General features: G+C 40.7%; 1 protein-coding gene across 2 annotated transcripts in view; it reads right to left on the bottom strand.

The window, feature by feature from the left end:
- The window catches only part of LOC116811966 (S-adenosyl-L-methionine-dependent tRNA 4-demethylwyosine synthase TYW1), a 269,724-nt gene that overhangs the window by 20,726 nt on the left and 222,629 nt on the right, over positions 1 to 26,369 (bottom strand). For both annotated transcript variants that reach the window (XM_032757493.2, XM_032757500.2), the window contains exon 15: positions 23,947 to 24,114. In XM_032757493.2, coding sequence (XP_032613384.1) covers positions 23,947 to 24,114 — 168 coding nt within the window. The remainder of the gene's footprint in view (positions 1 to 23,946; positions 24,115 to 26,369) is intronic.

Raw genomic sequence — 26,369 nt, 5'->3', positions numbered from 1 at the left:
AAAGAAAAAACAAAAACAAAAACAGGTTCATATACAATAGCCACCATAGTGAGTGGTGGCTCATGCCTGTAATCCCAACACTTTGGAAGGCCGAGGTGGGCAGATTACTTGAGCTCAGGAGTTTGAGGCAAGTCTGGTCAACATGGTAAAACCCTGTCTCTACAAAAAATACAAAAATTAGCCAGGTGTGATGGCATGCACTTGTAGTCCCAGCTACCCCGGAGGCTGAGGCGGGAGAATTTCTTGAGTCTCAGAAGTGGAAGTAGCACCAAGCTGAGACCATGCCACTGCACTAGAGCCTGAGCAACAGGGTGAGACTCCATCTAAAAAAAAAATAAACAAATATAAATAAAACAAAATTAAAAATACAATAGCATCAAAAATAATAAAATACTTCAAATTAAATTTAACCAAAGAGATGAAAGACTTGTACAATGAAAAGTATAAAACATTGCTGAAAGTAAAGAACACATAAATAAATAGAAATACATCCCATGTTCATGGATTGAAAGATTTAATATTAACATGTCAACGCTAGCCGGGCACGGTGGCTCATGCCTGTAATCCCAGCATTTTGGGAGGCCAAGGTGGGGAGATCACCTAAGGTCAGGAGTTCGAGACCAGCCTGGCCAACATGGTGAAATCCCATCTCTACTAAAAATACAAAAATTAGACAGGCATGGTGGTGGGTACCTGTAATCCCAGCTACTTGGGAGGCTAAGGCAGGAGAATCACTTGAACCCAGGAGGCAGAGGTTGCAGTGAGCCAAGATCACGTCATCGCACTCCAACCTGGGCAACAAGAGCGAAAAACTGTCTCAAAAAAAAAAAAAAAGACATCAACACTACCCAAAGTTATCTACATATTCAGTACAATATCTATCAAAATAACAAAAACATTTTTTGTAGAAACAGAAATCTATCCTAAAATTCATATGGATTCTCATGGGACCCTTAATAGCCAAGACAATCTTAAGAAAGAACACAAAACTGGAGGACTCACACTCCCTGATGTCAAAACTTACAACAAAGCTATAATAATCAAAACAGTGTGATACTGGCATAAAGACAGACATGTAGAACAATGGAATAGAGAGCCCAGAAACAAACCCTAACAAATACAGTCAAATTATCTTTGACAAGGGTGCTAAGACCACTCAATGGGGAAAGGACAGCGTCCTTAACAAATGGTGCTGGAAAAACACTACATGCAAAGCAATGAAGCTGGACCCTTATCTAACACCACATGCAAAAATTAACTCAAAATCGATCAAAGACCTAAACATAAGACTTAAAACTATAAGACTCTTAGAAGGAAACATATGGCAAAAGCTTCATGATATTGAATATAGCAATGATTTCTTGGGTATGGAGAATAGGCAAGAGAACAAAGAATAGACAAATTGAACCTTATGAAAAAATTTAAGTCATGCATCAAAAGGCAGTATCAAGAGAGTAAAAAGGCAATATAGAAAATGGGGAAAAAATTGCAAATGATGTATCTGGTAAGGGATAATACCCAAAATATATAGAGAATGCCTAAAACTCAACAACAACAACAACAACAACAGCAACAAAATCCCAATTCTTTTCCAAAGAAGATCTAGAAATGGACAATAAACACAGAAAAAAAAAGTGCTCAGCATCACTTCTTAGGCAAATATAAGTCAAAACTATAATAAGAACACAAAGTATTGATAAAATTATCCACACACCAAGCCACATAACCAGCCTCAAAAAATACTTCAGATAAATATAAAGCAGACCACTATATATGAATAAAATGCAATAAAATTCAAATCAAAACAATGAAAAATATTCATATGACAGATTTAAAAATACTTCTAAATAATTCATGGATTCAGTATGAAATCATGATGGAAATTGTAACAAACTTAGATCTCAATGACAAGAAAAGTTATATAGGGCAAAATTTGTGGGATGCAGCTAAAGTAGTACCTAAAGGGAAAGTTATGGCCCCAAATGCTCATGTTAGCTTAGAAAAAAAGAGGTAAGTAAAATATTATGAGCAAAGTAATCAACTCAAGACAGAAAAATAACAGAGTCATTTCAAAGAAAGTAGGAAGGAAAGAAACAATAAAAATAAAAAGCATTCTAGTGAAATAGCAAACAAGAGAAATAAGCAAAAATTGCAAATGCTGCTTCTTTGTAAACACTCTGAAATAGACACACCTCGTCTATGGTGGTACCACCCTGAACGCACTTGATCTCGGCTGAACTAGACACACCTCTGGGCAAGACAATTAAGAAAAGATGAGATGAGACCAATAGTGACAATGATAGGATTAAAGATTTGAAATTTTTTATCATAGAGAAAATCATAAGTAATTTTTGCAAAAATTTCGAGAACTTAGATGAAATGCACAATATTCTAGAAAAATACACATTACAAAACATGATGCAAAGAGAAAAACTTGCATCACGTTATATCCGTTAAAGAAAAAATAATTACCTATAGAAGGCAGCAGCCCTGGATGACTTCAAAGAACAAGCAACTTCAGGAAAAAGAAATAAAGAAAACACTCCCTATCTCCTATTATGAGGTAAGTATTAAGTCCAAGGTAGATAAGGACAGTACAGAAAGGAAAAAGAACAGATTAATCTCACTTTATTTGAACATGATGGTTAATACTGAGTGTCAACTTTGATTGTATTGAAGGACACAAAGTATTAATCCTGGGTGCGTCTGTGTGGGTGTTGCCAAAAGAGATTAGCATTTGAGTCAGTGGGCTGGGGAAGGCAGACCCACCCTTAATGTGGTGGGCACAATTTAATCAGTTTCCAGTGAATATAAAGCAGGCAGAAAAACATGAAAAGGAGAGACGGGCCTAGCCTCCCAGCCTACATCTCTCTCCCGTGCTGGATGCTTCCTGCCCTTGAACATCGGACTCCAAGTTCTTCAGGTTTGGGACTCAAACTGGCTCTCCTTGCTCCTCAGCTTGCAGATAGCTTATTGTGGGACCTTGAGATCGTGTAAGTTAATACTTAATAAACTCCCCTATTAGTTCTATCCCTCTAAGAGAACCCTGACTAATACACATACCAAGTAAAATATTACACAACAAAATCCAAAATATGCAGGAAAAGTTATACAGAAAAGGGAGAGGTGACAACGAGAGTGGAGGTGTCTTGAGGCCAGAGCTCTCAATGAGGCTGAAAAGCAGGTTTATGTAGAAGAACTTTTAAAAAGTAAATGAACTGGAAGAAACATGAAGAAAAATTCATTTTGTCCAGTAATGGCTTTAGTAAGTTTAATAGCCTGAGAAGTTATTACAAGTAAGAGTGGGCTACTCAACTGGATCAAAGGGAAGGGGCTGTTAAGAGTTAAACTAGGTTAATTTTATCTTGAGAATTTGGCACTTGTGACTGAGTCAAGTGGGGGTGGGTGCTTGAGCTAATCTGGGGCTACAGCAGGTGATTTGAAAAATTAAAATGCAAAAGAAGCCCAGAGAGGAAGGAGGAAGGGATAAACAGGTGAAGCAAGACAGACAGACAGGTGGAGGTGAGGAGTGGCCTGACAGCTTCCTAGTTCCTTGTCCTAGGTGGGTTCATTGGTGAATCCTACCAAACATTTAAGAAAGGAATAACATCCATTCTCTGCAATATCTTCATGAAAATAGAAGCAGAGGAAACACTTCCTAACCCATTCTATGAGACTGGCATTACCCTGATACCAAAATGAGATAAAGATACTACAAGAAAGGAAAACCACAGAACAATAATTGCCATAAACACAGATGTAAAATCAATAAAATGTTAGCAAATCAAATCCAACAATGTATCAAAAGAATTATATACCATGACCAAGTGGGACTTATTCCAGGTATGGAAGGCTGGTTCAACATTCAAAAATCAATTAATGTAATCCATCATATCAATAGGCTAAAGAAAAAAAATCACATGATCTTATCAATAGTTGAAGAAAATCAATTTGACAAAATTGTAACTGATTTATGATTAAAAACCCTCAGCAAACTAGAAACACAAGGGAACTTTCTCAACCTAATAAACAATATATACCAAAAAGCCTTCCGCTAACATCATACTTAATGGTGAGAAGCTAGATATTCCCCTACTAAGATCTTAATAAGGCAAGGACGTCTCCTCTCACCATTCCTATTCAAGATTATACTGGAAGTCCTAGCTAATACAAAAAGACAAGAAAAGGAAATAAAAGATATAGAGATTAGGAAGGAAGAAATAAAACTCTCTGTGTACAGGTGACGTGATTATACATGTAGAAGATCCCAAAGAATCAATGAAAAACAAAGCCCTCTAGGAACTAACAAGTGATTATAGCAAGGCTGTAAGACACAAGGTTAATATATATATAAAATTAATTGCCTTCTTATATACTAGCAAGGAACAACTGGAATTTGAAATTCAAAACAATCGTGTTTACATTAGCATCAAAAAATTGAAATATAAATCTAACAAAATATATACAGGATATATATATGTAGAAAACAAAGTCTGATTTAAAAAAATCAGGCATATTTCAGTAAATGGGAGGATATTCCATGTTCACGGATTAGAAGACTCAATACAGTTGTCAGTTTTTCCCAACTGGGTTTGTAGATTCAGGGCAATCCCAATCAAAATCCTAGAGAGTGATTTTGTAGACATTGACAAACTGATTCTGAAGTTTATATGAAAAGGGAAAGGATCTAGAACAGCCAATATAATAGTGAAGAAGAACAAGTTAGAAGAGTGACACTACTCAACTTCAAAACTTACCATAAAGTTACAGAAATCAAGACTGCATGGTATTGGGGAAAGAACAGACACATAGATCAATGCAGTGGAACAGAAAGGCCAGAAATAGATTCACACAAATACAGTCAACTCATCTTTGACAAAGGAGCAAAGGTAATTTAATGAAGAAATGATAGCCTTTTCAACAAATGGTACTTTAACAATTGGATGTCCACATGCAAGAAAGATAAATCTAAATACGAATCTAACTTATCTCTTTCAAAATGGATCACAGACTTAACCATAAAACATAAAACTTCTAGAAAATAGCATGGGAGGAAATCTAGGTGACCTTGAACGTGGCAATGAATTTTTAGATACACCACCAAAAGTGGGATCCATGATAAAAAATTAGTCAGTTGGACTTAATTAAAATTGAAAACATTTGCTCTGAGAAGGGCATAATTAAGAGAATGAAGAGTCAAACCACAGACTAAGAGAAAATATTTTCAAAATACATATCTGCTAAACAATTTGCATCCAAAATATATAAAGAACTCTTAAACTCAGCCATAAGAAAATAACCAACTACCAGCCTAAGCAACAAAATGAAACCCCGTCTCAACTAAAAATAAGCCAGGCACAGTGGCATGAACCTGTAGTCCCAGCTACTTAAGAGACTGAGGTGGGAGGATCCCCTGAGCCCAGGAATTAGAGGCTGCAGTGAGCCATGACTGTGTCATGGCACTCCAGCCTGGGCGACCTTGTCTTTTAAAAAAAAAGGGCCAAGCGTGGTGGCTCACGCCTGTAATCCTAGCACTTTGGAGGCTGAGGAGGGCGTATCACCTGAGGTCAGGAGTTCGAGACCAGCCTGGCTAACATGGTGAAGCCCTGTTTCTACTAAAAATACAAAAAATTAGCTGGGTGTGGTGGCAGGCACCTGTAATCCCAGCTACTTGGGAGGCTGAGGCAGAAGAATCGTTTGAACCTGGGGTGGGTGGAGGTTGCAGTGAGCTGAGATCATGCCATTGCACTCCAGCTTGGGCAACAAGAGCGAAACTCTGTCTCAAAAATAAAAATAAAAATAAAAATAAACCAACCTAATTAAAAAATGGGCACAAGATCTGAGCAGACACATCGTAATACAAAATACACAGATGGCAAATAAGCATATGAAAAGATGCTCATCATTATCTGTCATCAGGAAATTTCAAATTAAAGCAATAGCGATATACCACTACAAATCTATTCGAATAGCTAAACCTCAAAAAAAAAAAAAAAAAACCTGATATACACCAAATTCTGGCAAGGATGTACAGCAACGGGAACAGCCATTCATCAACGGTGGGAATGCAAAATGGCACAGCTACTTTGGAAGACAGTTTTTTACAACACTTAACATAATCCTACCATATGATCCAGCAATTGCACTTAGATATTTACCCAACTAATTTGAAAACATATTCACACAAAAACCTGTGCATTAATGTTTATAGCAGCTTTGTTCATAACTGTCCCAAACTGGAAGCAACCAAGACATCCTTCAATAGGTGAATGAATAAACCAACTGTAGTACATTCACACAATGGAGTTTTATTTGCCAATTAAAAAAAATGAGCTGTCAAGCCAGGAAAATGCGCGAAAGAATCTTAAATGCATATTGCTAAGTAAAAAAAGAAAAAAAAAAGTTAAAAAAAAAAAGAAAGAAGCCAGTTTGATAAAACTACATAGCATATAATTCCCATTATATGACCTTTGGAAAAGGCACAACTATAAATACAGAACAATAATCAGTGGCTGCCAGGAGTTCCAAGTTTGGCGGGAGGAACGAAAAGAGGAAGTGCGGAGGCATTTTTAGGGCAGAAAATTATTCTAAGTGATACTGTCATGGTAAATGTATGACATTATGCACTTGTCAAAATCTATAGCATTTTATAGCTGAAATGCTGAATCTTAATGTATGCAAATTTTTTTAAATGCAGAAGTTAGGAGATCCCAGGAAGGAATGAAGACTGTGATAAGAGAATGGAATTCTATTACAAATGTATGAAATAATCTCATGGAAGGGCATAGAGGGGGAAAGACGCTGACCTAAGTCATTTTGGAAATGGGTGGAGTCTGCAAGACTAGAGGCAAAAGGAATTGCACATAGCACTGTGCTCCAGGGTTAACAACTCCAATGCCGCTATATACGCTGCAGTCGAATAGTGAAGTAAATGGATGGCTGAGAGTGGGAGCCAGGTCTCTCGCTATTGGGTTGGGAATTTACAGATGAGCAAGGGGAGGAGGCTAGAATGATCCATGGGGAGATGGATTAGAGACTTCAGTGTGTTCACTTAAATATAAGTATAGACAGAAATATAGAAATGTGGATACACACATGTATTTCTCTGCTCTGTCAGCTGAGAGGGCCTAAAAAGACAGCCCAACAATGAGCATACCTTCCCCAGAGCTTGATTTCTAACACCATTCTCCAATAAACCATGGCTGAGGCAGGAAATACAGATGCTCCTCAACTTACAATGGGGTTATGTCCTGATAAACCCATAGTAAGTCAAAAACACGTGGCTGACCGAGAGCTGCGGCTTACTGCCGGTGCTCAGCATGGCAGCATACGTACAGTTTCAACTTAATTTGTATCGCTTTCACACTATCATAAAGTCCAAAGACTGTAAGTTGAACCACTGTAAGTTGGGACCATCTGTGTGTGAGATAATCCTGGAGAATCCTGTAGTGCCAGAAAGAAAGTGCTCAAAACACACACACACACACACACAAACACACACATGTTGATGCGGGTATGGCAAAGTAACACAGGAGCCAACTGAAAGAGATCCGAATGGTCAAAGCTGGGACAATTTGAACAACAAAAGAAATAAGGTAGTACTGGATCATAACCCTAGGTAAAAAATAAATATTCATGCATTCACACTGATATGGACACATAGACAGACAGGCAGGCAGACACAGACAGACAGACAGACAGACAGATGATGGATGGACGGATGGATGGATGGACAGATGGATAGATAGATGATAGGTGGATAGATGGATGGATAGATGGATGAATAGACAGATTAGCTGGACAAATAGACAGATGATGGATGGATGGGTGGATGGATGGATGGACAGACGGCAGACAAACAGATGATAGATGATTGATGGATGGACAGATAGATGATGGATGGATGGATGGATGGATGGATGGATGGATGGATGGATGGACGAATGGATAGACAGATGACGGATGGATGGATGCACAGAAGGATGGATGGAAAGACAGAGATGGTGACACAGATATATGACTGAGTACGTTAATAAATGAGAGAGACGGGACAAACCTTCAGTATGGAAGAATTCCAAATAACTTACATAGATACTCTGCCCTCAAGGACGGGCAGCCTAACACTGAGCCCCTTGGATATGGACCACACACGGTGATTTCCTCCCAAACAACACAGTATGAAAAGCAGGAGTGGAGGGAGTAATTTGACAGTGGAGAAACCTGACAAATAATGCCTCAGTTGGCAGATCGAGGTCAGCATTGTTAGTCATAAGCCATGCTGACAGTAGGTGCGTGCCCTTGATATAATGTGATGAAAATGGCACTTCACCTCGATGATCTTCCTCCTGAAAATTCATAACTCAAGTCTTATGAGAAAAACATCAGACAAATTTCAATAATAGGGCATTCCACAAAATCCCTCGAGTACTCTCAAAGCTATCAAGGTCATCAAAAATAAGGAAAGTCTGAGAACTGCCACGCCAAGAGGAGCTTAAAGAGAATTGACAACTAAATGTAACAGGATCCTAGAATAGAAAAAGGACATTAGATAAAACCTAAGGAAATCTAAATAAACTGTGGACTTCAGTTAACAATCATAAATCAATACTGGCTCACTAATTGTAACACAGGTACCACACCAATGTAAGATGCTAACAGGACAAATCTAGGGTGTATGGGAACTCTCTATAATACAGTCTCAATTTTTCTGTAAATCAAAAACTTCTGTAAAACATAAAGTCTATTGAAAAAAAAAATAATTGGCCGGGTGCAGTGCTCATGCCTGTGATCCCAGCAATTTGAGAGGCCAAGGCAGGTGGATCACTTGAGGTCAGGAGTTCAAGACCAGACTAGCCAACATGGTGAAACCCTGTCTCTATTAAAAATACAAAAGTAGCCGGGCGTGGTGGTGCGCGTTTGTAATCCCAGCTACTCAGGAGGCTGAGGCAGGAGAATTGCTTGAATCCGGGACATGGAGGTTGCAGCAAGCTGAGATCGCGCCACTGTACTCCAATCTGGGCAACAGAGCGCGACTCTGTCTCAAAAAATAAAAAAATTTTAAAAAATTTTACAAAAAGGATGAAGTTTTGAAACACTGCTATGTGGATTCCACAAGCCATATATATCACTTATCACTCAGCTTCCACTGGCTGTGACCCACTATACTAGGATATTGCCAATATGTGGAGAGAATTTCAATGTTTTTGCACTAAAATTATCAAAGCTTGTTGGATTCTCACAGTCTAATTAATTTCTAGACTCACAGGACCAAGGTTACATTTAAGCTGCTAGGTTTTAAGCCCAGAAATAGCTGACTGTACCACCTTGTCCCAGCCACCCCCTCCAAAGCACAGAGGCCCACCCTCCCCTGTAGGTAACTGTGGTCATCTCCTTGTCCCTCTAGCTCAACCCTAAAACTAAAACATGCAGGCTCATTTACCTGAACGCGAGTGGGATTTGTCTTTCCGCTGCTCAAAGCCACAGTCATTGAGCTTTCTGCACCCTTCTATTATGTTGGTGCAAAAGTAATTGCGGTCTTTGCCATCGAAAGTCATGCTTACTATCCTAGCCACTAAATAGCCTGCCTCTTATCAAATGCAGAAGCTCCGCTATCTAGACTCTGAACATCATATCTACATGACAAAACTCAGAAGGATATTAAAATAGATGATCCATTTTCAAAAATATTTCACTATAATAATACACCATGGAATACTATGCAGCCATAAAAAATGATGAGTTCGTGTCCTTTGTAGGGACATGGATGAAACTGGAAAACATCATTCTCAGTAAACTATCGCAAGGACAAAAAACCAAACACCGCATGTTCTCACTCATAGGTGGGAATTGAACAATGAGAACACATGGACACAGGAAGGGGAACATCACACTCCGGGGACTGTTGTGGGGTAGGGGGAGAGGGGAGGGACAGCATTAGGAGATATACCTAATGCTAAATGACGAGTTAATGGGTGCAGGAAATCAACATGGCACATGGATACATATGTAACAAACCTGCACATTGTGCACATGTACCCTAAAACCTAAAGTATAATTTAAAAAAAAAAAAAAAAGAAAGAAAATGTAGACAAGAAAAAAAAAAAAAAAAAGAAATGATTTGCATGTGTCATAGACTAGGACAGTGACAGTATCACTACACTGCAAACGACCACGAAGTATTCCACGTATGAATAGGGTAATACAGATCATAGGACACTCTCAGAGGCTATATCATGTTGTGAAAATCTTACAAATTTAATGCAGGATCTTTAAAGCTCACGTAGATGTAAATATCCAACCGATGTCTGGGATCCCTCTAGAATGTTGTGGGTTTTTTTTTCTTTGAGACAGCGTCTCACTCTGTTGCCCCGGCTAGAGTGCAGTGGCACGATCTCGGCTCACTGCAACCTCCACCTCCCGGGTTCAAGTGATTCTCCTGTCTCAGCCTCCTGAGTAGCTGGGACTACAGGCATGCGCCACCACGCCCGACTAATTTTTGTATTTATAGTAGAGATGAGGTTTCACCATACTGGCCAGGCTGGTCTCGAACTTCTGACCTTGTGATCCGCCCACCTTGGCCTCCCAAAGTGCTGGGATTACAGGCATGAGCCACCGCGCCCGGCGGTTGTGGGTTTTTTTTTAAAGAATCACTTTACATAGCCGGGAGCGGTGGCTCACGCCTGTAATCCCAGCACTTTGGGAGGCCGAGGCGGGCGGATCACGAGGTCAGGAGATCGAGACTATCCTTGCTAACACGGTGTAACCCCGTCTCTACTAAAAATACAAAAAATTAGCCGGGCATGGTGGCGGGCACCTGTAGTCCCAGCTACTTGGGAGGCTGAGGCAGGAGAATGGCGTGAACCCGGGAAGCGGAGCTTGCAGTGAGCCGAGACCATGCCACTGCATTGCAGCCTGGGCGACAGACCGAGACTCCGTCTCAAAAAAAAAAAAAAAAAGAATCATTGTACATTTTGGATTATATGGTATCATGAATCAGATGGTATGTTTTGTTATTTTATTTTATTTAGACAAGGTCTGGCTCTGTTCCCCAGGCTGGGGTGCAGTGGCACAATCTCTGGTCACTGCAACCTCTGCCTCCCAGGCTCAAGCGATCCTCCTGCCTCAGCCTCCCAAGTAGTTGGGACTATATGGGCACACGCCACCACATCTGGCTAATTTTTGTAGAGATGGGGTTTCATTATGTTGCCCAGGCTAGTCTCAAACTCCTGGCCTCAAGTGATCCTCCCACCTCCACCTCCCAAAGTACTGGGATTACAGATGTGAGCCACCACACTGGCCAGAGGGTATTTTAAATTTGTGAAGTGAGCTGGGTGCGGTGGTTTACACCTATAATCCCAGCACTTTGTGAGGCCGAGGCAGGTGGATCGTTTGAGGTCATGAGTTCAAGACCAGCCTGCCCAACATGGTAAAACCCCATCTCTACTAAAAATACAAAAATAGCTGGGTGTGGTGGTGGGCACCTGTAGTCCCGGTTACTCGGGAGGCTGAGGCAGGAGAATCACTTGAACCTGGGAGGCAGAGGTTGCAGTGAGCCGAGATTGTGCCGTTGCACTCCAGCCTGGGAGACAGAACAAGACTCCATCTCCAAAAAAAAAAAAGCAAACAAAATTTGTGAAGTGGATAAAGAAATGTCACAACTGGGGAATTTTCAATGTTTTACTTTGTAACAATATTCTTATTTCTGTTAGTCAATTTTACTATAATCAAAAACGTACAGTACAGTAGATAGGGATGACTTTCACCAAGCATGGATGGCATCAGTTTCCTGCTGCAGAAAAAGGAAGGTATGGTGAATGAGAAAAGGTCACTGGATTTAACAACTAGTGGGTCACTGATGACATATAAAATAGCAAATTCAGCCCAGTAAATATTTACTGAATAAATGGAGTGAATGAATGATAAGGAAGAAGGTTGGTAAGTACCAAAACTAGCAAAGAAGATGGAACAAAGTTTCTGATTCCAGAAGGGAAGACAACGAGAAAGGAAAGCAGATGAAGGAAAGGGGGCTATTGATCCATTAAGCACACTGAGAATCTGATATGTACCAGGTACTCTAGAAAGTACTGGGAATAACAGTCCTGGTGTTCTAGTAACTCATAGCTTCCTAGAGGAAGCATCTTTGTTATGTGTGCATATAGATCTGACAGAAGCAGTCTCAAAGGAAGAGAAGTTTCTTTTACAATTTTAAAGAGCAGAACTACACAAGGTGAATTGGGGTGGGTAGGGAAAGGAGGGCATTTCTGGCCGAAGAAATACCTTGAGCAAATGCACAGAAGAAAGAAGGAATATGGCAATACCGTTTAAAAGCCCAGGGAGGGGGCATGAAGTGAAGTGAAAAAGGACCCGATTGTCAAGGCCATTACAAATCCAATGAAATGATTAGGTGTTTCTCTTGCATGTTATGTGAGATGTCACATGTTCTAAAATGTAGAGAAACAATAAGCTTGGAATTAGCAGCATAAACAAGGAGGATGTTGAATAGTTGATATCTGCTCTCGGTTATGTACAGATTGTAGATCATTTTAGTGGATTCTTCTAGTCTTTAGGGTTTGTTTTGCTCCTTTTCTGCTTCTTTCCTTTGTCTTTTAGTTACATCTCTGCTTCATTTTATTTATTTATTTATTTTTGAGACAGTCTCACTTTGTCACCCAGTGGCGTGATCTTGGCTTACTGCAACCTCCACCTCCCAGGTTCAAGCAATTCTTCTGCCTCAGCCTCCCGATTACAGGCACCAGCCACCACACCCAGCTAAGTTTTGTATTTTTAGTAAAGATGGGGTTTCACCATGTTGGCCAGGCTGGTCTTGAACTCTTGACCTTAGGTGATCCGCCTGCCTCAGCCTCCCAAAGTACTGGGATTACAGGTGTGAGCCACCGTGCCTGGCCACATCTCTGCTTTTAAACACTAGTAACCTTAGAGTAAATTGCTAGCCTATTTATTAAATGGGATCTGATGAGATCTGATTAGGATTAGGAAAAGAAGTTTTCAGGTAAGTGTCAGGAAATTCTTTCCAGTAACACTGCAACAGCAGCCATACAACCTTAACTGGACAACACCTTTCAATTAAATAAAGAAAATGAGTTCACCTGGAAATAATCTACCACTATCAAATAGTCCCATCTGGATTGGCATTACTGTTCACTAGGAGATGCGAACCCCAACTCTACAGTGGTACAATGTCTGGTTCTGGACAAGATGGAGTAGACGTACCTCTCCCTATTCCGCCTGCTAAGTACAGCTACAAACAGAGGATATTATATACAAGGCAAGCAAAAAGATTCTCAAAGGTAGAGATAAGAAGGCACACTGGCTAGGGGACTTTAGGAACAACATAGTAGTGAGTTTCTTGAGTTTTATTTTTGGCTCAGATATCCCGGACTGGGCTGCAAGCCAGAAACACCAATGGCTGTGGACAATTATTGGATTAAAAAAAGCAAAGAGTCTCAAGTAAAGGCTGCTCTCTTAGGACAGCAAGAACAGGGCAGTCTAGCAAGACAGAAAACTTTTAGACAATAATCACCCTAGGCCATGGGAAAAACGGGCCTCATTCCCATCCGGTCAGCAAACGCTGAGTGGGGAACCTAGACTCCCACCTTCACCTGGTTAAAATAAGGCACCCCTCTTGACTCCTACTACCAGGGAGGCATCAGACAAGGTGAGTGGAGAATCCTGCCCTCCTCCTCCCCTCCAGCTGTAATGTCATACAGACTACACAGGGAGCCTGGACTTTCACTCCACCTAGCAGTAACAAGGCACCTCTCCCCCATACACTTGAGTGGTGTCAGAAGAAGCTTAGTGGAGAACCAGGACTTTGACCACCACCCAGCAGCAATAAGGCCCCCCCGCTTCCATCCTATAATGTCAGTGGAGTCTAAGGAGGGAACAGTCACAAGATGGCTCTCCCTTCCTCATCAGAATGGTATCACAGGAGGCTGATGGGAGCCAGAACTTCTGCCCCTACTTGGCAGTAACAAGGCACCCTTCCTACAGTAGGTCAATAGAAGCTGAGAGGAGAACTGGACTTTTACCTCTCCCTGGAAGTAAGGAGGTAACACCCTCTCATGCCAGCCCCACAATGCAGTGTCAAAGGAGGCCGGCTAAGACAGAAGATTTATTAATAAATAAGATCCAGAGTCTCCTAACATTAACACCCAAAATACCTGGGAAACAACTGAAAATAACTTATCACACCAAGAAACAGGAAAATCTCAACTTGAATGAGAAAAGACAATCAAAAGATGTCAACGTGGTATGTGTGTTGGAATTATCTGATTAAGATTTTAAAGTAGCCATCACAAATGTGCTTCAATGGGCAATTAAAAACGGACACAATAAATAGAAAGTTGGCTGGGCATGGTGGCTCATGCCTATAATTCCAGGGAGGTGGAGGTGGGTGGATCACTGGAAGCCAGGAGTTCAAGACCAGCCTGGCCAACACGGTGAAACCCCATCTCTAATAAAAATGAAAAAATTAGCTGGGCGTGGTGGTACACGCCTGTAATCCCAGCTACTCAGGAGGCTGAGGCAGGAGAATCACTTGAACTCGGAGGTGGAGGTTGCAGTGAGCCGAGATTGTGCCATTGGATTCCAGCCCGGATGACAGAGTGAGATTCTGTCTCTCAAAAAACAAAAAACAAAAAAAAAAGAAAAGAAGAAGAAGAAAGAAAGAAAGAAAGGAGAAGGAGAAGGAGAAGGAGAAGGAGAAGGAGAAGAAGAAGAAGAAGAAGAAGAAGAAGAAGAAGAAGAAGAAGAAGAAGAAGAAGAAGAAGAAGAAGAAAGAAGGGAGGGAGGGAGGAAGGAAGGAAAGAAGGAAGGAAGGAAGGAGAGAAGGAAGGAAGGAAGGAGAAATAGTTAAATAGAAATAGGAAAATAATCAAATGGAATTTTTAGAACTGAAAAATACAATAACTAAAATAGTAAATGGTTCAACAGAATGGAAGAGTAAAAAGACAGAATGAATCAATCTAAAGTCAGAACAAGAGTCTAAAAAACAGAGACTAGAAGAGAAACAAACAAAGCCTCAGATACCTGTGGGACCATAACAAAAAAAAATCTAACATTTGTGTCATCAGAGATCTAAAAAGAGAAGAGAAATAAGATGAGGCTGAAAAAAGTATCTGGAGAACAACTAGAAATTTTCCCAATTTGTAAAGGGCATATACCTGCAGATTCAGGAAGCTGAACATGCCTCCAAAACGACAGACCCAAAGAAATCTAGGCCAAGGCAACCTGTAGTCAAACTTCTGAAAACTCAAGACCTGAATATTTTTAAAAATCTTGACAGCAGGGAGAGAGAAACATCTCACCTAAAGGAGAAAAACAATCAAATGACAAAGGATTTTTCATCAGATACCAGAGAAGCCAGAAAGAAAGAAAAGAGCTGTCAATCCAGAATACTTTACCTACCAAAAATATCCTTCAGGAATGGAGAAGAAACCAAGACAGTGGCAGATGAAGGAAAACTAAGAGGACTGGTTGCTATCACACTGGCTCTAAGAGAATTGCTAAAGGAAATTCTTCAAACAGATGGGGAAGATTCCAAAGGAAACTTGGACCATCTGGAAGAAAGAACAACAGAAGGAGTAAGAATATGAGTAAATACAATAAACTCTTCTTCTCTTGAGTTTTCTAAGTTACCTTTGATAGTTGAAGCAAAAATTGTAATATGATGCCATGTGATTTTCACTGTGGGTGCAGGAAACATCGAAGACATTCTAAGTAAGGGAGGGAAAAGAGATTTAAGAGAGGTAAAGTTTCCACATTTCACTCAAACTGCTAACATGTTGACACCAGTAGACTGTGATATATTATATATGCATAATGTAATATGTAAATCAACCACTAAAAAGTCTACACGAAGAGACGCACTAAACAACAGTGCAGAGAAATAAAAATGGAATTCTAAAATAGATTGGCAGAGTAGACTAAAAAAGTATGACAACTGTATGTTGCCTATAAGAAACTCACTTCGAATATAATGATACAGGCAGGTTGAAAGGCAAAGGACAGAAAAACATATACCATGCAAACACTGATCAAAAGAAAGCCGAAGTGGCTCTATTATTGTCAGATAGAGTAAACTTCTATTTATATATCCTTCTTCCAATGAGAAAATTACAGAGATGGAGGAGATTAGTGGTCGCCAGAGGCTAGGGATAGTTGGTACCGGACTACAAAGGAATAGCATGAGAAAGATCTTTGTGGTGATAGAACAGTTTTCTATCTGGGTCGTGGTGATGGCCACATAAATCTACACACAAAACAGCACAGAATTAAACACACACATGTGAGTGCATTTAAAATTGGTGAAATCTGAATAAGGTCTATGGGTTGTACCAATGTCTATTTCCTGATTTTGATAAAGTACTATGATCACATAAGACGTTATCACTGGGGAAAACTATATGAAGGGTACCTGAGACCTTTCTGTACCATTTTGCAGCTTCCTGTGAATCTATAATTGTTTTAAAGTAAAGACTTGGCATTCAGTTTTCTTTTGTGGCTGTCTTGGTATAACAATAGGAAAGTAGTCCTTCATTCAACATGACTGCAGCAGCTTGCACTCTCTTTCAGAAGTCCCGGGATTATTAGTAGAAATTGAGGCTGGGCACGGTGGCTCATGTCTGTAATCCCAGCACTTTGGGAGGCCGAGGTGGGAGGGCTGCTTGAGCCCAGAAGTCTGACAGCAGCCTGGCCAACACAGTGGGACCCCATCTCAATAACAAATTTAAAAATTCACTGGGCATGGTGGCTCATGCCTATAGTCCCAGCTACTCGAGAGGCTTAAGCAGGAGGACTGCTTGAGCCTGGGAGGTTGAGGTTGCAATGAGCCATGTTCACGCCACTGCACTCCAGCCTGGGTGACAGAGTGAGATGAGACCATGTCTCCAAAATAAAAAAATAAATTGAGCAATCTCCTGAGAAAGCTGAGAATGATAAACAGGTATTTGATGATTGGGACCTCTCTGGTTTCAGGTCACCTGACCCAGCTCAGGAGCTTAAAGGGCCAGTGGACCAGCCCTGAGAAGTGACTACTTCCTAAGAAGTGGTACCATATTTTCATTTCTTTCACTAGACACTAGTATAAGAATAGAGAGGCCATGACTGGAAAATGACAAGATCTGCATACTCCGAGATCAACAACAAAAAGGAAAGGAAGTGCCAGAAAACACGTAATTGGAAGGAATGTAAATGAGCCTTGTTTTACTTTTTGGATGGGTTTCTGTATTATTTCCTCATGGCCATGGTTCTCAAGCAGTGGGAGCAGAGTACTCACTGGGACACTGCAGGGTATCTTGAATTTTAAAGAGGAACACAGTGACACTGGACATCTGTTGGGCATTCCATCAACTACTAGCTTGAGATAGTTCCCAGTTTCAACGTTAGGCTGTGTCACACTTCTTTCGATGATGTTATAACAAATAGAATTGCTAGGTATTTCTTTTGACCTACAGGTCTTGTGAAAAAGCTATTGAGGCACTAGAGCACTGTGAATGTGCAAGTTGGAAACCTCCACGTTAGGGTGTATCTGGTGTTTAAGTAATTAATTTCAAAGCATTTTGGATGCTTGACCATCTGTCTCACTCTGGGCATTCTAAGGACAACTTCTCATAATCTGGACTCCATAATTTGATATCTATATCTTTGCTGGAATTTCTTCCTGACGTCGCTGAGTCAACCCATTCACTCTCTACCCACACAAAAAATAAATATGCAAGCAACATCATCTCCATGGACGACACCATCACAATCACCCATTTCCCAGGTTAGAGGCCAGGGAGTCATGCCTGAACCTGCACACTCGTTAATGGTCTTCATTTAATACTTTGCCAGGTCTACTACTCACCATTCTCATTCATCACAGCCTTTGTCTCAGACCCCCATTTCACCCTCAGATTGCCAGATCTGAGGGAGAAACAGTTGCTGGGCCTGAGGGTTATAACAGGTTTGTTGTTGTTGTTGTTGTTGTTGTTGTTGTTGTTGTTTTAGAAATGGAGGAGGGTCTCACTCTGTTGTCCAGGCTGAGCTAGAATTCCTGGACTCAAGTGAGTCTCCTGCCTCAGCCTCCCGAGTAGCCGAGACTACAGGCACACGACACCACAGCTGGCTATCGCAACAGTGTTTTAATTGGTTTCTCTGTCTTGAAGCTTTTCACTCCATCCCCTATAATGCTGCCAGACAATTTCTTCTGAAACACAAATCTTCATTGTGGCACTCCCCTACCTAAAGCTCTTCAGTGCCTCCCCATGCCCTTTAGGGAAATAGGGAAAATGACATTTAGGATGCTATTCAATGCTATCTGTGATCTTAACCCTGCCTAATAATCTCCTTCCCCTGCAACCCTTCTCTTGACCTTCAGCCATCCCAAACTACTTGTGGTTCTCAATGTGCCATGTCTCCGTGCTTCTCCTTGGACCTCTGCTTGTACTGTTTCTGCTTAAATGTTTTTCCTACTTCAGCCATCATTTAAGATCCAGTTAAATGGCACCTCCTCTGTGAAGCCTCTCCTGATGGGACCAAGTAGTCCTCAGAATGCACCCATTGAGTTCCATTCCATTCTTCCATCATAGCTCTGATTACACTTCTCAGCACTTTTTTTGTTGAGATATTTGTCTTTTTCTGTTAGCCCATTCTTGAAGGCAGGAACTGATATGGTTTGACTGTGTCCCCACCCAAATCTCACCTTGAATGGCAGTTCCCGTAATTCCCACGTATTGTGGGAAGGATCTGAATCATGGGGTGGCTTCCCCCATACTGTTCTTGTGGTAGTGAATAAGTCTCACGAAATCCGATGGTTTTATAAGGAGCTTCCTCTTTTGCTTGGTCCTCTTTTCTCTCTTGTCTGCCACCATGTAAGACGTGCCTTCCACCATGATTGTAAGGCCTCCCCATTCATGTGGAACTGTGAGTCCATTAAACCTCTTTTCCTTTAATAAATTACCCAGTCTCGGGTATGTCTTTATCAGCAGCATGAAAACGGACAAATACAGGGACCACTGTTTACTCATCTTTGTCTTCTCAGAGTACCCAGCCCTCTGTATTCTCAGAATACCCATGTGCCTGACACACATGGGTATTCAACAAACATTATAGAGAATAATGAGGGTCTATCTCAGATTCTCTCCTCTGTCCTGGTGCACACTTGGTGCCATGTCTGGTTTTGCACCGATCACACTGATTTTCAGTCGTTTTCCCCACTAAACCGCGAGCTCCTTGTGGGTAGGGGAAGACCAATAAAAGCAGCAGTAACAACTATTTATTAACTGCCTACTTCACTTCAAGTTCCCTTCTAAGTTCTTTCTTTCTTCTTTTTCCTTCCTTCTTTCCTTCCATCCTCCCTCCCTCTCTTCTCTTCTTCTCTTTCTCTCTCTCTCTCTTTCTTTCTTGATGGGTTCTTGCTCTGTCGCCCAGGCTGAAATCCTTCTAGGTACTTTAAATATGTTACTTTTAATCTTGATAATGGCCTTGAAAGCAATACTATTAGTATCAATTTTGAATAAGGATATGAGGGATTTAATTAGAGAGAACGGAGAGACAGAGAGAGAGGAACAGGGAGTCTAGAAGAGTGGTTTAAAATCAGTACAGTAATGATTAATGACCCACTGGGACAAAAAATATAATTCCTGAGTCCATATTGATAAATAAATATATAAATGGGAGGAAAGAGAGGGCTTTTGTTTACAATAGAATGCTGAAGGTAATGTGGAAGGAGCGGTACACTTACAAAAATCACTATTTTACAATCAATAAAACATTTTATCAGGCAGGAACCATCAATAAGTGCTAAATCAATGGGAAATTTTGGTAAGAAGCGAGATACTGCAATGTCCTAAGGTACCTTTTCATAGATAGCTTATTAGGTGCAAAGGAGAGAAACAGAAGAACTGGGTAAAAGTAGTTGGCTGAACAAAATCATCACCACTAATGAGGGAGATGTGGACACCAGGTACCAAGTGTGACACTCTGAAAAGGACACATTGCCAACATACTATTCCATCTGAGGATGTACAACCTCAATCTAGCCACAAGGAAAAATCAGGCAAATATAAAACAAAAAACATTTATTTTTTTTTTTTTGAGATGGTCTCACTCTGTTGCCCAGAATAAAGTGCAATGGCATAATCACGGCTCACTGCAGTCTTGACCTCCTGGGCTCAGATGATCCTTCCACCTTAGCCCCCTAAGTAGTTGGGACTACAGGTTCGTGCCATCACACCTAGGAAATTTTTCTATTTTTAAATAGTGATGGACTCTCACTATGTTGCTCAGAGTGATCTTGAACTCCTGGGGTCAAGGGATCCACCTGCCTCGGTCTCCCAAAGTTCTAGGATTACAGGTGTAAGTCACTGCACCTCACCAAGAAACATTTCTATTAAAAGAAAGGGAAGGGGGGAAACTGTATTCTTTTAAAATAGCAACATCATAAAAGACAAAGGAAGACTGTGGAAATGTTCCAAATTGAAGGTGACTACAGAGACTTGAGAAGAAAATGTAGTATCTGCCTAGATTAGGGGTTGGGTAACTGTGGCTGGTAGGCCCAATCTGGCCACATTTAGCTCACAAACCTGTTTTAAGGACAGTCTTTGCATTTTTAAAAGGTTGTAAAATGAGTAAACAAGCAAAGAAGAATATCTGACAGAGGCTGTATGTGCCTTGCAAACCTCAAATATTTACTTTATATAAAAATTAAAATATTTACTTTATATCTTCTTTTTTTTTTTTTTTTTCTTTTTTGAGATGGAGTCTCACCCTGTCGCCCAGGCTAGAGTGCAGTCGCCCAGGCTCGATTCACTGCAACCTCCACCTCCCGGGTTCAAGAGATTCTCCTGCCTCAGCTTCCTGAGTACCTGAGATTACAGGCCCCCGCCACCATACCCAGCTAATTTTAGTATTTTTATTAGAGATGGAGTTTCACTATGTTGGCCAGGTTGGTCTCGAACTCCTGACCTCAAGTGACCTGCCCACCTCAGCCTTCCTCCCAAAGTGCTGGGATTACAGGCATGAGCCACCACACCCAGCCCATATTTTCTTTATAAACAAAGTTGGCTGACTCCTACAGACTAGATCCTGAACTGGAGGGGGAAATGCTATAAAGGACATTACAAGCTCATCTGACAAAATTTGAACATGGATGGTAGATTAAAGTCATGTATCAGTTTACAATTTTGAAGTTGATAACTGTATTGTGGTTGTAAGAGAAAATATTCCTGGTCTTAAGAAATTCACGCTGAAACATTCAGGGCAAAGGACCATGACCAAGGCAACATTTCCTCAAATGGTTCAGAAAAGACGATGTGTGCACATGTATGCTGGAGGGCGGGGGGCGGTGGTGGGGAAGGGAGGGAGAGAGAACGAGAGCAAAAGAGAGAGCAAGAGAACAAGCAAATGGCAGAAAAATGGTAACAGGTGATTTTGCAAATCTGTGTCCTTTGCTCTATTTTTATCATTGACTTTTTTGGAAATTTGAAATAATTTCCAAATTTAAAACAAAAGAAAAAGAAAGAAAGAAGGAAGGAAAGAAGGGAATACAGGCTCTGGAGTCAGAGGCTAGGGCTTAAATCCCATTTCTACTCCTTACTGGCTGTTTCACCTTGGGCAAGTTACTGAACCCCTTGATGTGTCAATTTCTTATCCATAAGACAGAGGTCAGGCTGGGCCTGGTGGCCCATGCCTGTAATCCCAGCACTTTGGGAGACTGAGACAGGCATATCACTTGAGGTCAGGAGGTCGAAACCAGCCTGGCTAACATGGTGAAACCCCTCTCTACTAAAAATACAAAAATTAGCTGGGTGTGGTGGCTCACGCCTGTAGTCCCAGCTACTCGGGAAGCTAAGGCAGAAGAATCGCTTGAAGCGAGGAGGCAGAGGTTGCAGTGAGCCGAGGTTGCGTCACTGCACTCCAGCCTGTGCAACAGAGCAAGACTCCATCTTAAAAAAAAAGAAGACAGAGGTCTCGATAGTACCTACCTTGCAGGGATGCTGTGAGGATTTAAAAACACACTTGACAGTATCTGTCACATATTAAGCATTCACCAAATTAGGCAGTTTTATAAAAATAAAAATAACTGAAGCAGCAATAACCGAATCATGCTATGAGCCAGGTGCTGTGTTAAGTGTTTCATAACAATGGCCTTGGCTAGCAATATACCCATTTTCCAGATGAAAAGCTAAAGAGACAGGGGCCAAGATTAAAGCCCTCTAATCAATCTGACTCCTCGCATAATCTCTTCTCATTCATTACACTACAGAAAGATGAAAGAACTTACACAAAGTCACCTAGTTAACAAGTGGTGGTGTAAGATTTGTGCCAAGTCTACTTTTCAATTAACCCTGTGGCTTTCCATTCTTCATGTCTGAGCAGTGTCCCTTGCTGCACAGCCTGGTGTCCAGAACTCAGCAGGCATTCAATAAACACTTGAAGAACTGAATTGGCTTGAATGAGATGGTTTGCTATTTCCTCTATCCTCATGGGAAAAGAGAAGAAATCTTACAGACTGAAGTAAAGGATTAGACTAAAATTAAATTGTCCTGTTTTAAATGTTCCTTTGAATACTGCCAATGGTTTTGAAAGATGCCTTGTAGTATAAAAAAGATCAATGGTCTAGAGGGAGAGAAGGCTGTGATTCCAGTTTGACACAGCCATTTAAGCCAGTCTCTTCACCGTTCAGACCTCAGTTTCCATATGGAAAAAGTGAGAGGGTTAAATCACGTATCTAAAACACCTCAGAAGAGATCTTCTGATCCTAGGCTTGACTTGACTTCTAGAAATAATCTTCTAAATGCAACGTACAGAATGCAATCACACGTAACAAGGCACTGGAGAAGACAAGGCAACATGAATGAGAACCTGCAGAAATGAAAGACAACAGACACACGCCCACAGGAACTTTGGTCATTGGAATTATCAGATACAAACCATAAAACAACTCACTTTCAGTACTTAAGAAGATAAAACCCAAGCTTGAAAACTTCAGCAGGGAAATAGAAATTATACAAAATAGCATTTTTGAAATAAACCAAGCAGAAATTATACAACTAAAAAAAACATAAAATACAAAATTAAGAAATTAATGGTTGAATTTAATAGAACAGGAGACACAGCTGAAGCAAGACTTAGTGAACTGGAAGATGAATCAATAGAAATTACCCAAAATGAAATATGGAGAGATGGAGAGACAAAAGCACAAAAAATACAAATGAGAAGGCAAGAGATATAAAAAAATAAATATAATGATGTCTAACATATGTTTAATTGGAGTCCTAGAGGAGAACATATAATGAGAAAGAATAAGTATTTAAAGAAATAAAGACTAAGACATTTTCCAGAACTTCTCCAGAAAATTAACAAATTGTTTTAGTGGCCCACCTCTATCAAGAACTTGATTTTTCCTTTGCTAGGAGTTATTTACTTAAGAAAGATACTAGATTCATGTACTTGTTCTATCTAATAAAAGGACTAAAGGGGAAAAATGGAAATAGCATTATAAACTAAAATCCCAAACAAAATTCTCCAGATGCCAAGATTCAAGCAATCTAAAATTTGATAGATACCTCAATATTGCTTCTGACAGCTGGGAACTCATATGAGGACTATTTACTATTTTAGCTTTTCCCTGTCATTCTAGGAAAGGACTAGAGGTTATTACAAGGGCATTTTGCTTTTGTTTTGTTAGCACGCACCTTCTAAAAATTGCAAAGCAGAAAGTACTTCAAGATGTCCACAGGAGGGCTAAACAAAAAGCAATTTCACATGGAAAAGAGTTTATGAGCCCAGCAGACAAAATTTAGTGCTTTCTTATTTTTGTTTTGGGAAAGGTAGCAAACAAGCAGATAATCCCTATAACAATGTAAGAGGAAAATACAGAGAGAAGAGAAGGAAACAACACAGAGTCGGGAACAGAAGAATCCATGTTTGAGTTATTCTTACCTTTCTGTGTGCTATCAGGAGGCAATTAGAGTGTTCGTGTTCACATGCAATTTCATAGTCGGGGATCAGATCCACCAACTCGCGGACAAACTGTACCACTTCCTCATGCCAGGGCACGTGGGCCATGGTAAGACTGCTTGCTGAACTTTCTCCGCAGTAGGTAACACCCTGTGGAAACAGTATAACTATCAGAGATGACTACAGACCTACCTGCATGTCATAGAAGACTTTCAGAGCCGGAAAGCCTTCTTGAGGTCATCCAATGCAATCCAGTCCGTATTTTACAGTGAAGGACGTGAATATACAGATGATAAAATCTGCCTAGGAGACCATACAAGTAGCTACTGACAAAGACAGCAGGCTGATGCTCTTGCTACTCTATGACATTGCTGGGGCTTAAATACCTGCGCTTTCTACCGTTGTCACAATCTATGCTGTCTGGTCACAATAATGTATTTGAATCAATAGCATGTCTTTTGATTCAGAGTCATCTGTGCACTATAACTGAGGAATTCTGAAGGGGTTGTCACCCCTTAGGACAATAATGGGGGCATAGTGGACACTCATAAAAATTCACTGACCAAGTAATTGATTCACTGGGAAAATAAGCTGAGCTTCCATTTTCTAATATAATTGAGATTGAAACTGGCGGACTTTTTCCTTAAAGTGACAGATAAGGATCCCTTTAAAATTATTATTATTATTATTTTTGAGACAGAGTCTTGCTCTGTTGCCCAGGCTGGAGTGCAGTGGTGCAATCACAGCTCACCACAACCTCCACTTCCTGGTTCAAGAGAGTCTCATGCCTCAGCCTTCCGAGTAGCTGGGATTACAGGCGCCTGCCACCACTCCTGGCTAATTTTTGTATTTTTAGTAGAGATGGGGTTTCACCATGTTGACCAGGCTGGTCTTGAATTCCTGGCCTCAAGCAATCTACCTGCCCCGACCTCCCAAAGTGCTGGGATCACAGGTGTGAGCCACTACACCTGGCCTAAAATTATTCTTTAAGGAGTTCATTTTGTAATGCACTTTGAATGTGGTTACATAAACAATCATGCCAAAAGGGAAATACATTTGTGCATGTACCTATATATCTTTACACACAACTACATATACACATGTATTTCACCAACATAGAAATTCTTAAGTACAACTGCAGAAAGATAAATTATCTAACTCTTTTGGACTCTACCTAATAGCCCAGGCATACAAGACCCCAGAATTTCATAACTAAGTTCTCTATTTGGTAAATTACATAATGGTAAAATGATTAATTTTCTAATAATAAAAGATTTATCTTATTTCTTGAAATAAATCTTAACTCTGTGGGCTCTTCAAATACCCACAAATCAAACTTTTCTCAACAACTTGTTGAGAAAATCCCAGAAATGATTCCGCTAAGTGGGGAATAACTGGGGGGGAGTGGGGAGAAAGGCATGTGCACCCCTCATACACATTCACTCACACACACACACACACAAACACACACAAACACACACAAATACATATAGAGACAGGACACACACACACCACAGACAAATTGGAGAATGCAGAATGACACTGAATCTTTTTTTTTTTTTTTTTTTTTTTTTTTTTTTGAGACAGAGTCTCATTCTTGCTGCCCAGGCTGGAGTGCAGTGGCATGATCTCGGCTCACTGCAGCCTCCGCCTCCTGGGTTGAAGCAATTCTCCTGCCTCAGCCTCCCAAGTAGCTGGGAATACAGGCACATGCCACCACGCTCAGCTAATTTTTGTATTTTTAGTAGAGATGGAGTTTCGCCATGTTGGCCAGGCTGGTCTTGAACTCCTGACCTCAAATGATCTGCCCATCTCGGCCTCTCACGTGCTGGGATTACAGGTGTGAGCCAACACGCCCGGCCGACACTTAATTTCTAAAAACCAACAAATGAGCAGGGTGACCCTGACCCTGATGACAAGAGCTGGGACTTGGATGAAGACTCACATGAGCTTTGCCAAACACTCGACTCAAGACAGCTGTTCAAAAAGATTACTGGTGCACTAAACTGTGATGGCCTTTGTGGAATATAAACCACAGCCGCCCAGCTTAATTACAATAAACAAGAGAATCTTCCCAGTTTGCCCAGTGATTTAGAGAATTCATTAAACGAGTTGGAGCTGAAACTGTGCCCTACAGAGTTAAAGAAACCAATGACTAACAGAAATCCTTGTGTTTGCAGGATGGCAGTCTAAGAAAATAAACAACTTGCTAAAACACTGAAACTCCCTCTGCTTGTGAGATTAAAAAAAACTGGCTGAAATTGGTTGGAACCAACATGGCCAACGGATTCTGAGTAGAAAGAGCTTGCTGACGTCACAGCCCGAATTTCCACCACATTTCATACTAACTCCCCCTGAATTTGCATATGCAATCCACAAGCAAGCATGATGAAACAGACAACTGC

This window comes from Hylobates moloch, unplaced genomic scaffold (assembly GCF_009828535.3).
Source record: "Hylobates moloch isolate HMO894 unplaced genomic scaffold, HMol_V3 SCAFFOLD_1, whole genome shotgun sequence".
Taxonomy (NCBI): Eukaryota; Metazoa; Chordata; class Mammalia; order Primates; family Hylobatidae; genus Hylobates; species Hylobates moloch.
Note: the sequence above shows the minus strand (reverse complement) of the source record. Positions and strands in the feature narration are given on the sequence as shown.